The sequence below is a fragment of the Ambystoma mexicanum genome, chromosome 8 (assembly GCF_040938575.1).
Source record: "Ambystoma mexicanum isolate Mex_15411 chromosome 8, UKY_AmexF1_1, whole genome shotgun sequence".
NCBI lineage: Eukaryota > Metazoa > Chordata > Amphibia > Caudata > Ambystomatidae > Ambystoma > Ambystoma mexicanum.
This window is the reverse complement of record NC_090929.1, coordinates 1,156,972,756-1,156,987,695: the sequence shown is the minus strand read 5'-3', so window position 1 is coordinate 1,156,987,695 and position 14,940 is coordinate 1,156,972,756. Positions and strand designations below refer to the sequence as shown.

The 14,940-nt window shown below is 46.0% G+C and overlaps 1 protein-coding gene across 2 annotated transcripts in view; it reads left to right on the top strand.

Annotated features, from left to right (window-relative positions):
• Nucleotides 1-14,940, top strand: part of BICC1 (BicC family RNA binding protein 1) — a 1,115,336-nt gene that overhangs the window by 961,342 nt on the left and 139,054 nt on the right. For both annotated transcript variants that reach the window (XM_069611226.1, XM_069611225.1), the window contains one exon: nt 14,087-14,338. In XM_069611226.1, coding sequence (XP_069467327.1) covers nt 14,087-14,338 — 252 coding nt within the window. The remainder of the gene's footprint in view (nt 1-14,086; nt 14,339-14,940) is intronic.

Here is a 14,940-nt window from a genome sequence, read left to right as displayed (position 1 = left end):
CACAAAGGTGTTCCCTACTTGCGGGCTTCTTGTTTTTGCTTTTGGCATTGGCAGGGCTCAGCTTACCTTCTCTCTTAAGGCACCTTGAGAGATTCCATCTCCCCTGGAAGTTCTTGACTTGGCCAAGTCGGGACATGCTTAAACAAGCAATTGGAGCCTAGGGGTTCCCAAAAGGTACAGCAGGATCCTTTGGCATGCGTGTCAGACTTTGGATCCAGGTAGCAGGTCTGGCATCTTTTCCCAGTGCCGGAACAGGAGTGAAGGAGATTGGAATTAGGAAGCCAAGCATCGAATTAGAACCCAACCCCCATTTATATAGAACCTGAGAGCGAATTAGGAAAATCGCGAGCATAGATTGACCCTACTATTTAACGAATCGGAGAATAGAAAACAGTCATTCTTGGAAATCGGAACCACATTAATTTCAACGGTTTATTCATGTTTGCTCCTGACCAATTGGGAGCCAAGATATATGTCCTAAATCCTTCACATAATGTTTAGTATTGGAGTCAAATGGATCCTTTGGGGCCAAAATCAAATGACTCCTATTGCCCCCCACCCACTGGCCCCGACTGATCTCAGATTTAGGCATCATGTTTAGTTCACGTTCCCGACACCCTGTAACTGGCACTAACTCTTCTTTACATGTCCCTACTGGTTTTATGTTTACAATTTGTTTTCTCTGCCTTAAGACTGGGTTTCATTATCTTTTTAAGTTTTGCAGAGAGTGGGGAGATACTAGTGGATATCTGCCATCCTGAAGGCAGATTGATCCTGAACGCGTCAGTTCTTATTGCCCATTTGGAGTCTAGACACAGGTGGTATATATGCCCCACACATGCTTTTAAAGACTTGCCCAATTTGTGAGTCACTGAACACTCACCACCTCTTGCTTTCTTCGAATTTCTTAGTGTTTGCTATCTTGTCAGGGTGAACACATGGACTCCTTCCCACATGGCAAGACACTCGCCTGCTTTAAATGTTTCCACATTGGCAATGATGGACATGCAAATGTGCAGACTTTTACCAATGTGGCAAGTTCTTGGGGAACAAAACAATGAGAGATATGTGTGGCTCTTCAAGATCCATGCAGTGCTGTCATTATTCTTTTCTTCATGATGACTTGGCAGCAATTTACCTGCATGTGTGAGTATGCCATATTGATCATTGGAGCAGAAATATTGAATCTCTCTGGAAGGATTTATGAATCAAGAAAAGCCATTTCAACTAACTACTTTTTGAGGCGACCGTGGTGTGGGTGCTGTATGAAATCTTCTTATGCATAAATGTGGGGCATCTTTGCAAGAAATTGACATGGTTCTGATGTACTATTCCATGCATTTCCTGGTATGGCCAGCTGAGACCCACAATGTAAACACTGCTGTGTATTTTGTAGCGTTAGGGGCAATAGAAGGTGTCCCAAGGAAGCATGGCCTGTAGAGCTACCACAATGCTACCACAATGCTTCCAAAAATTGAAGAATGTTTTATTAGCAGGCAAGACCGCTCAGTGAGTTACATTCTTGCAGGATCATCTTCAAAGTTTCATCCTTACAATGTCGATAAATCGAGCTCTATTAATTCACCTCTAAAAACAGCTATTATGGTGCCTAAAACCAAGGGACCCAGTTTAGGATGCTATTTATGCATATGACATAATTATAAGAAACTACTTAACACAAACCTCTATTATTTTAGAGTATTGACCTCTGGAAAAACTAGTCCCAGAATAACCTGGAAGTGAACCTTTTCTGTCATTTTTTTAAACTATTGTGCTCAACCACATGTACCACTTTCACCATTCCACGTCAGTCCTCTTCACCCTCTCAATTAGGCCATGCTGCTGGAGTGCCACAAATGCCCACTAGCCCACTATAAATAACCATATAGTAGCGTGTTGGCAATGTAAATCTTGTATTTCTTTGCCAGGGCGGTTCAATCTCCAGTCGCCTTAGTCCTGGCTAGCAAACATAACCACAGTAGTTTGCATTGTTAATGAACTGTGATCAAACTTTAACTCTTCAAATCTATATGTTGAAATAAACATCTGTGTAATGTGCACTTTCCCACCTACAGCATTTAATCAGTGGGGCTACTTTGCAGCTAATCATAACTATGTTAATTTGTGTTATTGGGTTTTATACTATGCACTACTTTCGCTTTACTGGATTATTGCTCGGTGCAACTGGTTACTGATTCTTTCTGAAAGATTCTAGGAATGTTTGCATAGACTTCATTACGGTTCCATGGGGGCTCAAATGGGAATGGGGCCGTACCGGGACCGGGTCCTGCGCAAGGGATTTTGCGGGCCCTCCAAAGTCGGAATGGCCCGGCAAGTCCCCTTTTGTGGGACACTAGTTTGGGGGTAGATATGCCGCTAAAAATGGCATGGCTACCTCCAAACTCGTAGTGAGGCACAATGTATTTGATTTATAAAGCAGTCCGTTTGGAGATGCTCTCAGCAGCACAAGGCATGCGAAATTCATCGATAGCTCTTTTAATGCCATCTTCATCAAACTGACATATCCTTCTCCAGTGACTTTATTAATCCAGATTGAAGGAGTGAGCCTAAGCTATTGCCTCCTCTACGGCATACACTTCTAAATTGATTAAGGACTCTAGCCCCTTCCTATCCGATGACCGCTGCCTGACAATCAGCCGAGCAATTATAGGTTCCAGATTGGACTACTGTAAACGCAATCTTTTCTGGCACTTCAACTGCTAATATAACAACAACAAAAAAGCAGATGATCCAAAACAATGCCTTACGAGCTGCACTCAACATACCAAAAAGGGGAACACATCTCAGCTTCTAGAAAAAAGGCTCACTGGCTCCCAATCCGAGAACGCATCCTTTTCAAAACTTTGTCAATCACCTATAGGTGCCTCACCAAAGCAGCACCGCTGTACTGCTCAGAAAAGATCTGCAGAGTACTATCCTGCAGACCAACTAGACTCGCGTATGCATACAGAATTATCCACCCGAACTTCAAAAGCGAAAATGCTGGAGGCTCAAGTTTTCCAACGATTGCAGCAAAACACTGGAACGCTTTCCCACCGGCTCTGCGAGCTGAACAGTCTTACTGGGTCTTCAGAAGAGCACTAAACACGTGGCTCTTTGCCTAATACAAACTTGAAATGACACCCATGATGCTTGACCGCCTTGGACTTTTAACTCGTGTAACAGGTTTTAGAACAGTGCCTTGATGCGCCTGGGTTTAGCGCATTTTATAAATGTTTGAATAAATAAATACGTATCATGATTTGCCTGAGGAATTTTGGTAGAGCAGAACAAATATAAGTTTGTCTTTTCCAAATTAGTCAATTTTCAAGCCTTCCTGCAACAAAGTTCCTAAAATGCGATGAGCAATATTTATCCCAATTAAGGGCACCAGGGCCTATTTTTGACCCTTTTTACTATAATTCAGCCACTGATTGTCTTTCCCCTAAAATATATTCATCACATCTGGGATGCAGGGCTCGGTCGATCTCACTTGAATCCCACATATGATTCAATGTCTGAAGACCCGTTCGCCTTGCTCAATAATTCGACATTTGCAGAATCAAATATGACAGACTCCAAAGTGGCCCCTAACATGTATTTCAGGCAGTGGGTTTGACGGGCACTCGCTTGTGTTGGCACAACTCTGGGAATGCCTGGAAATTGTTCCTACATGTTTTGCCAGTGCCTGTTACACAGAGTTTGAGGAAACTGAGCTCTGTGCCTCCTCTGATACTTTGGACATGTCTCAGCTTAAGTAACTCTGTCGGTCAGTGTATGAGTTTGGTGTCAAGCAGTTAGTTCATTTTTCCAGCTGTAAAAATCTGATATGCCACATGCTACTCTGTGAGATGAGGTGCCATAATGCAGCAGTTGGCATATTGCCTCCAGAAATCAATAGGAGTCCCGCCCAGTCGCGGGCAGTGGTACCTCACATTACTCGCTCTCAAAAGTTGATTGAAGGAAACGAATAGTCACAATTTGTTGATTCTGAACTTTTTCATGAAGGGGTGTTCCATGCGTGAACTGTGCAGAGTTGTGCTTTAGTAGAGTGTGATTCCTACAGAAAGTATGACGGGATTAACTTGTGTTTGTAAGGATAGCTTGGTGTCATATTTTCTGTTCTAAGGCATTTTCCTGGGCGTAGGTATGTTGCGTTTAATATTTAAGCATCTTTGGCTGTAAAATTGAGCTAGCCCAGTCTTGCATTCGGCTGACAAAGGCATCTAGGATTTCAATTAGCAATGCACCATTAAATGCACAGATTTTTACTTTTAATGAAATCACATTTTCATGAAGTAAACCTTCTACACCAGTGTTTCAGCTTTTAGGTTTCCACAGGGAACCCTATTGAGAGACTTTGAATGGAAGACAGGTGGCGACATAAGGAAATGGGTGCTTCAGCACGACAGCGTGTGTGCCGTTACATAGAACAGCGTTGCACACATTTATATAGGTGATGAAAGACGAATCCACTCTTTTATACCTTTCACTGTATGTACTTCTCTCCATCATGTACGCACGGTGTCAGCAGTAGGCACCCGTTTCTGAGCTGGTGGCCGCTGTTTGTTTCAGCTGGTGACACGCTTTGTTCACAATGAATTGACCCCAACCATTACTTCCGAAGCAAGCATTGACAAAAACAATAGTTGTGCCTGGTATGTAGGCATTGTTGTCAATTCCCCAAGTGCTCGTACCATTGGCCAGCTATTGCTTCAGAATGCCAAGTAGCACCATCAGTTGTCGGGTAGCGACATAATATGCTCCGATTCACATATGTTGCATATTGCTAGAATATACCTGGAAACGCCATACAGTGTCCTGGAGTGGGCTCAGTTTGCATTGCAGTTCTTGTATGTCCAATCAGCTAAGAATAGCCAGAATCCGCTATGCTCAGTTATTGGAGCACAGCAGATATTTCTCGGTCCTTGGTCCCCACTGTTTGGAATGATCTTCCAATTGAATTGAGGAACCCTGCCCAATTTCTGCTTTTGCGTAAAGGCCAAAAAACCCTCTTGTTTTAAACCTTCTCCCATGGACGCTTCACCTTCTCTCTCATACCTAGCGTCTTGACGCCTTCACTGGTCTTTGTTCGCGCTCTATCAAGTACTCGTACAATACAATACAATTAATTCCCTTTTGCCCGATTAGGATATCAATTCCATGTTCGATTTGACGCGTATAGCTCTGCAAGGATAGTAACTATTATGCACGGTGTCCCATCCCAAGATTACACCACATAACTGTATATGTATACCAATTTACTTTTGTGTTTAGTTTTGTCCAACAATGCAGAGATTCACTTTTGACTCAGGCACCCAGCATGTGTTTAGAATTGAGTAACTCATTCACGCTTTCTTCAGAGATGTATTCCTCACACTCACCCCCTCCCTTCTAACCAGGTCTGCCTTCTTAGCAGCAAACAGTCACAGACAGTGGGCCTCATTCCGAGTTCAGAGGTAACCACGCCGCTATTTGCAGCATGGCTGCCTCCGAACTCGTCCAAACTCCAGCCTGGTGAATGGAGTAATTACCGGTCCATTCTGAGGTCAGAGGGACTGGTAATTCCCCATTCACCAGGGCCATTCCCCATTCCCCATTCCCATTTGAGCCCCCATAGGGCTCAATGGGAAGGTGGAAGGCGGCAATAACGGTACCGTAAATTACGGTACCGTTATTGACACCGGAGTCCTTTTGCGGGTCCCATCCTTAACGCCTGCTAAAAGCAGGCATTAAGGAAGGACCCGCAAAGGGAACTCGTTGTAGGGCGGTAACGGTTTAACGGCACCGGTCTCGTTACGGTGACCGTTAACCCTTACCACCCTCCTCGGAATGAGGCCCAGTGTCTCACTTACAGAACCACACTTCTTTCTTCGCTTTTGATGCTTCTTCCTTTGACATTGCTGAAGTCTTGCGGATCATGTGTTAGTCCCCCTAGTTTCTCCTAGCAGGAACACCAGCCTTACTGATGAGTGACGGGTGTAAGGTAAGTAAACAGCTCGCTAAACCCAAAGGTGTGTCGGGCTTCTCCAATGGGTGGCAATAAATAAACCCACCCTGCAAGCCCAAGAGGTTTGTGGTTGTAATCTTAGGACTCTCCAGCACTGTGTGATTGTTCTCAGGGACAGAGTTTTAGGACCTGTTTGTTTTCCTTACTTCACTCCATCCATCTTGTTTATCTAACACATCTTCCCTCGTCCTCTGTCTTCTTCCCAGGTTGTCCTCTCCTCTAGTCACCCTCTCTTCTCAGTATTCTCTTCCTCTTCTCCTCTGTTTCCTTTTTCTGCACTTCACCTACTCTACTGTTCTCTCTTCCTTCTTTCCACGCCACCTTCATTCATTCTTCCTCCCTTGCCATTCCCTTTGCTGGGCCTCTCTTCTTCCGCCCCGCCATTCTCGCTTCTCTGCTATGTTTTCCTCCTTTCCCCCTCTCCACCAGACTCGTCCTCTTCTCTCCTCTACTTGTCCTCTCTTCCTCCTCACTGTTCTGCAATACCCTACCACATTTAACCACCTTGCCAACACAACACTCTCTACAATTTCTACCATGCCAAATGCTCTACACTCAGACTCCTAACGCCCCCACTGCCCCTCTGCTGCTTTACCTTTAACATACCTCACTGGGGTGTGACGGGGTCAGTTGTACCTGGGGTGCAGTCAGGTACGTCTACCTCTGTCTGATCCTGAACCCACACAAACCTCCTCACCTGAGGTTTCGGACTTGGGTGTACCCTTCTTCTTTCTTTCATGGATGGCAGGTTTCTTTTTATGCAGATATGGACGACCACGGAGCAAAGCCACAAAGGCAAAAAAATAACAAGTGCCTTCTGCTGGATGAACACGCTGATCTTCCTGTGTACAGGTAAGTGATTGGTCCGAAGAAGAGTATGTAAGTGTAATGGAAAGAGAACAAAGTCTCCAGGAATTCGGAATGCGAGTCCCAGGTAAACAAGCACAGAAGGAACGAGCGGGAGATGGGTCCAGAGGGGTAAGTGAGAGAAGGAAGCGGGCCAGAGATGACTCGCCAGGCAGTGAGTCCAGCAAAGGTAGCCAGGGAAGAGAGGTAAGGGGAAACAGAAAGCAGTACCTGTAGAGGACGCCAAGAGAGCGCAGGAAAGCAGGGCTCAGGGGAGCTAAGAGAAATCAATGCAAGCGCTGGCAACAACGTGAAGAATGAAACAGTTGCAATGCGCTCGCTGCTGGCTGGAAGCACTTGAATAAGCCGCCGGCAGCCATGATGGAAAGAAGCACTAGACTGCAGCGGTACGTTGCAGACTTACGTGATGGAACCATTCCATGACGGCCGCGTCTCCATCGATCCCACAATCGCTTATAGAAGGGGCGCATGACAGGTGCACATGTTTCTGTTGATTGTTTGAAGCCTATGCAACATACTGAATCCCCATGCCGGAGCAGACAGATCCCTTTATTGAGTTTGCAAAATGTGTGTCTGCTATCTTGAAATGACCCTGACAACCATCACTGAATTCTGCCAGGCTGCTTCTATTGGAACTGTCTGGTAATCCTCCAGAGAATTGCATGACTGAGTGGGGTCCTTGTGATGCTGCGTGATACCCTCCCTCTGAGAATGGGGCTAAGCTATAAGCACAGCATGGTCATTGGAGACCAGTGCGTCTGCGAGTGGCTCCTGTCTGCTCCATATCATCTTCCTTTTCAACATTGCACATAGATGTTCGGGCAATGCAATGACTCCTGTGGCAGGGGAAGTTCCCACACACACTAGGCTAAGGGTGGGGTGGGCAACTGCGGGATCCACATATGTCCTCTCCAGGGCCTTCACTACGGGTGGGTGGTGCCCGCAGCTCACTCCACCCCCATCCTCTAACCCTCCCACATGTCACCTCATGAGCAGTACCAGATTCCTTATTCTCCGTTAGCACGGTATGACAACATTACAATCTTCACATTAACGCCAGTTATCGTTAAGTCTAGAACGCATTTTATTCCCAGATTCCAGTATGTTTGAGTTTACTCTGGAAGGCCAGATTCTGTTTTGGCTATATATGTGCATGTACGTTTCTGGGAGCAGCATATGTGCCTTGCTGTGTGTGTGTGTGTGCATGTGTTACTCTGGGTGGTTTGTGTGCAGTGCTGGGAGTGTGTGTGATGTTGGGGCATTGTGCATGTGTGCAGTACTGGTAATAGTGTATTTGTGTCTCTGTGGAACTCTGAGTTTAAAACGGTGCTTTTTCCAGTGTACAGTGCTAGGGTGGGTTTTATTTTAACTGTTGTGCTGGGTGTGTTTGTGTGTGTGCGTGTTACGGTGCTGGCATGTTGTGCATTCTCTATGATGTGCTAATTGGAAGTGTGTTGGTGCAGTGCTAGAAGCAGAGTATGTGCAGTGCTGGGGGTATTGTGTGGGTGTAAGGCTGTTCTTGTGTGTTGTGGTAGGGCAGTGGGTGCTGGTGTGCATGCTGCAATGTCACCTTGCTGGGATACATAATAATAATCTTGACGCAATATTTGTTTTTATTTGCTGCATCAACGTTCAGAAGATCACATTGTGTTGGGCCGCAAAATTCGCGATTCCAACGTAGGTGCTCCGTTTGGTTTGTTCTAGCCAAACCCCTGCAGAATGTCCATCTCTCCTTTATTTACACTTTCATGCCAATAGTTTCTCCTGGTAGGCGCCAATGAGCAAGACTAAAACAAGTCCTCCCTGGGCAGATGGGTACTCGATGGTCCACATAATCTAAGGTGGCTTGCGAATGGTTGCTGTTAAGGAGTCTGAGGTAGAACTACTTTTCCTATATGTGGCTGCAGTTATGAAGGGAGGATGTTCAAAACAGCACCGTGACTAGTTCGTGGGCAGAGGTCTCATGAGATTGTTATTAGTCCAAGGTGGGCCCCTTCAGAGTGGCGGGAAACTGTCATTGCCCTGCAGGGTTTCTTCAGGGTGACTCTGCAGATCAGAACCCAGACGCTTTCCATGTTGCCATAGTAGAGGAGGATGACTCTGGCTGTTGGTGGCGATAGCCCAGGTGGTAGTCTGGTTGTAGGTGTCTCACTAAGCTTCAGGCACTTAAGTCAAGTGCCTGAAGCTTTGTGAGACACCTACAATCGCACTCAGCAGGAAGGGCCTTAGTCAATATTGTAGTGTGGAAGTGCTGCACTTCCACACTACAATATTGACAAAGGCCCTTCCTGCTGATTTTTGGCCAAGCACATGCAAGGTGATGGTTTATAAGTTGTCAGAGAACTACGCACAAGAAAACGTGTCTTCTAAGGCAATGAGGCAAATACAATGCTATGCATCATGCAGAAGTGTTGTCGTGTCAAGATCTGATACACTTTTGAGATGGAACCCCAGTAACTAAACAGCATCGTGCTATCACAGCTACCTCTGAAAGTAAAATATGGCTGCATTCGAGGAACCTGCAAAGAAAGGTCAGCACACAAGCAGCCTTACATGCAGGCTGCCCATAGGTCCTGGGACTTAGGAATGGAGGACTTCCAAAAGTAAAGACTAGCAAAGATGGGGCCAGTCTGGTCTTTAGTTGGAATAGGACCAGGGATTTGATTATCCAAACTGTGGCCAGGGCTTCCCACAAAAGCCCTGTGTGTTCCCATGCAGGGTATTGTTGATGCTGTATTTCCCTTCGTGCAGGGCAGGTGAGTTCAGCTCCTGTGTTAATCCTGTAGTCCATCCAATCCACCCTACCACATCTTACTTGATCCATGAGGGTTAATCTTCCTATAACCGAATCCATTTGCCCCTAGGTGAATCCCTACAATGTTGACAGATTTGTAGACACTGATGTATTTATTTCCTCCTCCACTTGGAGCTTGAGCCCTGAAGCAGCTAACCACAGTGTTTCAGTCCAATCTTCAGGCAAACACTTCGTGGATAATTTAGATGGGACCTGCCTCTACAGTCTATCAACATAGTGAGTGCCTAGAGCCGTATTTGATGAAAGTGCACACGCACATTTGGCCCTCAGACTGGGGCATGGGGGCTACACGTCTTGTGGAAAGCATACTTGCTAATGGCGTGAGGAGAATTGCGTTTTACTATTATGACCTGTATTTTGGTTCTATAATAAAGGCAGAACCAAAGGTTTATGGGACATTACTCTTCAAAAGCCTCTAGCATTTGTATTTTAATGTCTCCTTATAGCAGCCAGGTAGAGATTCCATATTCAGAAGGAGTGGGTGACCAGAAATAATCCATAGTCTGATTAGGTTGAATTTGATTCTAAGCCATGTGTTTGATAAAATATCATATAATAAGGTTTGGAAATGTTTTTGAAAATACAACCAGCCTACATTTATATATTGTCATCAATTCATGGGAATTGGACTGGAAGATGGTGTATACCTTCTTTTGATGTGCTTTGCCTGGGAAGTGAGGCTGTGGCTTCCATGCAAATGAAATGAGATCAATGGGTGGATCACAGTTAGAGACGAGTTAGGATTGTCCACTCTCAGTAGATGTAATTTAGCAGGGGTAAAGTGTAACATACCAAGCTGGTGTCTCACATAGGTGGTAACACTTTGGGTTTAGGACTGCAGGGATTTTTCCCTGGAACCCCTGGACCAAAAGGACTACCTACTCACGTGTGACCAGAGCTGGTGAAACCTTCTTCCTAATAGTCGCAGAACAGTAGGATTGGACTGGGCTGAAGGCCAGCATGCCTTTCAGAGGAGACCTTTCAGGTGGCTTTGGCAGGTCAGGGTTTTTCACCTCCTAGAAAAGTGCCCTGTGTTTTGAAATGAACTGTGAAAAACCACACATGCAACTTGACCTCATTGCATCAACTGTCTGACCCAGCAGACACCTTTGCCCTGTGCATTTTGGATGTACTTTGACTTTCCGGTCTACTGTGGGAACCTGAAGACTGTGGTAGGTTAGAATTAAGAGACGGACAAAGAGACACTGTGTGCAGTTTTGTTTTTTTATTTCTCACCATCAGAACCTGAACTATCCCTGCATCTACTATTCTATCCTAAAGGAAAGAAAATATCTCAAAAGGGGGCTCATCTGGATTGCAATAAAACACTTAGAAAGTCCTTGTTTCAAACCTATCCTGACCTCCACTCTGTCCCTACCACTGTTATAAAGAAGTAAATAACTCAACATAAGACACATGTAGACCCCCTTGTCCTTTGTACTGGAATGCTGCTCGGATTCCGACCCCCACCCAGGTGTGTTTCTCTCAGTTGCGCTGTTTGCCCTTATCCTCAGAGTTTAAGCTGAATTGGCTGTTCCAGCCAGTCTTTCTTTTATGGGTTCCAACACATCTGTGCAAGTGCATCTCTTTCTTTTTTATTCTGTTTGGGGACCGCTTGATCTGTGTCCTTTTCTCTCCACCTACAGCAAGGAGGTTTCTCCCGGTTTTCTTTACCAGGTGAGCCCCAGGCTTTCTGGCCTGGGAGGATATCCTCGTAATTCAGGTAGTTTCAGGTTTTGGGTAGTCTCTGGTTTTGGTTCTTCCCACCCAGTCATCAGGTATATGTTTTGGCACCCCTGCATGGGATAATGTGTCCCTCACCCCACCCAGATGTCCGCTTTCAATCACCTAACATAGAGGATTCGTTTCTCATGCCCTATCTTGGGGTTTCACTTCTCGTGTCCTACTTTAGGATACAGTGAAACGCACCCCACCGTGGGGTATGGTTCCATGCACCCCTTGTTCGGTTATGGTTATAGACAAACGGCCTTGGAGTATGGTTTCTTCCAGCACTCATTGGGCTGTGGCTTCTTTCACCCCCTCTAGGGTTATGGATGTGCTCTCCCCATCCGGGGGTATGTTTTCGAGTGCCCCACCTTGGGGTTTCTTGTGGCCTGTGTTGGTTTTGGACTTCTCTCGCCATCTCTGGGCCTCTGGTTGCTATCACTCCGCCCTGGGTTATGTTTAAATGCACCCGGCCATGGGGTATGGTTTCTTACAGCCCTTGTTGGGCTTTGGCTTTTCTCACCCCACCCTGGGGTTGGGTTGGACGCACCCCACCCTTCTACCTGAGCCACTGCGTACCTTTTACCTTTGTTGTATCCCACCTCAGGTAGACTGGGAACGTTACTGTAGGCATCACCGGCTTCATAGTATCTGTTGTACGCTCCACCGCGTATGGAGCTGGCGCCTCTCTCACAGGATACTTGGGACTCAGTGATCCCTGTTCATCAATTCGTCTGGGGTCTCTCAGCTCGAGTCCCACACTGCTCCTGTCCGGGTGTTCCTGACCTCTTGCACGGTAGGCTTTCTGGCGTTCTGCAGACCTGGCCTTGCTTTGGCCCACCATGCTCGGTGCAAGCTCTCTTCCTCCTGCCCCTTCTCCTATGGGGAAGGGTCCCACATCTGTACCGCTCCACCGATGTCTCCCTCTCTCACCTATCCTTGATAGGCTCTTCATACCCCTGCCTAAGGGTGGGCCTTCCTATGGCTTGGTCAATCCCAGCTGACTGTAAACACACAGAGGGTCAGAAACCACACCAACCAGCATCTGTACAGGTATTTTCCAGTCATTTGATACCTCAATTCCCATGTAAACAACAGAGGTTGTCCACTAAGGGGAAGGAAGGGTCATTCCCAGTGGCATCCTGCTTGTCCTGTGCCCTAGGGGGTGTTAAAGCTTAACAGGTACCCTCTGTAGTTCCAAAGGGGGTGACTCCCCTTTGGGTAGAGGGAATGAATTCCCTGCATTCGTCACAGGACCCAAACCAAGGCTATCAAGCCTGGCCCATAAACAGCCACTCACTAGCCCACACTGAATTGGGAGCTTTACCAGTAGGACTGCATCCAAAACATGGCTAAGGAAAGTCGCCTAAAGTATTGTCTCCCCCCATCAACCCTCGCTTCACCATATGCATCCAAGAAGCCAGCCTGACCATCTGGAACATGTGTTGGCTACAGTACTGGGAGTAGATTCACTGGTGAAGTGATTGCTCCAGAAAAAGTACTAAGGGTGGAGTAAATGTTTTACTGGGATCAAATGGGTCCTTGATTCTGGTTTCAGTCCGTTAACGGTTTGGATTCATTGTCATTTTGGCCTAGCCCCCACTAAAGAAAATGAGGACAACTCCTAGCAATGTTTTTACTTTCTCATATTTTAACATTGTTCGCCATAGGGACATGATGGCTCCATTGGCTTGCATTAGTTAACGTTATTTTTCTTGTTTTTTCTTGTATTGTTTTTCCTGGAATGTCTTTTGAGGTAATTCGATATAAAAATGTGGATTTAATTAACTTAATGTGTGCATTCCATTCTGTAATGTCTTAACAGTTGTGCTTGTGTTTGTGAACCTGTTGCCTCCCCTGACACTGCGTTCAGTAAGTCTCAAGCTTGGCCAAGGCTACCCAGGATAGCGTTGGAGTCTACTGGGCTGCACCTCGAGATTCGCCTTTAAACGAGGGTGTGAAAGCTTAGAAAGCTGAACTAGAGCAGGCATTGAAGTCTCTAAGTACTCTTCCCACTCAGCCTTAAAGACCGGCTTACTGCCCTTTGTATTTTCTTGTGGGAGCCTATGGCTGCTGGTAACACTCGCATCCGTGGACCTTACTAAATATCGGTGTAGTTCTCTGGTTGGTGGGCCTTCCCACCGTACAAAGAAGCTAGTCCCCCATGATCTGTGCGATCTAGATTTTTGCAGGAGAATGGCATCCCACGAGTGATGGGTACAGTAGGACTAAGAACATCATTCTGAGAAAATGTCAGTTTCACCACCTCTCAAATATGCCTTTTACCCCAGAGCTGTATTTCTGCTGGATCATCACGCCTGGAACGACATTTGCCACCACTTTGTGCGTCAATGTTTTCCTCACGTCCATAATGCATTGTTTTATCATTTCCATTCTACAATTAGTTCAATTCTCTTTTTCTGTACATTTATCCTGCTCAATATGCAATCTAAAAAAATACTCAGCTGCAGATTCATGACTTTTTGCATTCCCTCGACAACAAAAAGGTGATGCACTAAACTAAATGTGTGCGCAATAGTGCTCTCGTCTGCTGGGGTCCTTGTTACTGTGGGTTACCCGACGGCTAGAGTTCGCTACCAGTCGAGATGATGGTACATTGTGCAAGTTTTGTGTTTCTAGGATTCTTATGTTTATTTTCTTCTTCGCAGGAGGGCACGGCTCTGCTTCTGGAGCACCTTGCTGGCAGCTTGGCCTCCGCTATTCCAGTCACCACGCAGCTGGATATAGCGGCCCAACATCATCTTTTTATGATGGGCCGAAATGGGAGCAATATCAAACATATAATGCAAAGAACCGGTGCTCAGATCCACTTCCCGGACCCCAACAGCCCCCAGAAGAAATCCACGGTCTACCTCCAGGGCACCATCGAGTCGGTCTGCCTGGCCAGACAGTATCTCATGGTAGGTTTCATTGGCATTGGTATCTACCCCTTCCTTACAGTGATAACATGGAATGCATTCAACTAATCACATGCATTGTCTCTGCAATTTCTTATGGACAACGGTACAGAGGTTCAAGAAAAAAAGCATTGGTGAGTTTTCCACTGCAATCTAAAGATGTGCTGTTTTTTCCGCCACCTGATTCTTCATGTTTGAAATTCTTGGACTTCGCTTTCAAATGAAAGATGTAATGGAAATTTCAAAATCATTTCAATATGGTAGTATGCGCATGGGTTTACATAGAATGCGGACTTAATTGTACTTTGGGGATTTTTGCTATGCCTGTTTTGGGAAGGGCTTCGCGGTGTGCGTTTGGTTTTGCTGTAGGCAAGGTTTCTTTGTTCGGCTAAGGATGATAGCGCTCTTGGAGCTGATTCCCACCAAGAGTGCATTCACCCAGCCGGTATTGGAGGCTGGAGCCTAGGTCGCAAAATCACATGCTGATTGGTAGCAAGCAAGTACACACAGTCACGCAGAGGGACAGCAGGACAGGGTTGCGCCTTTACGGCTGAAAGGTACCCTGGTCTGTAGTTGCCTGTTTCCCTCTCCCCAGCACTGTCCCT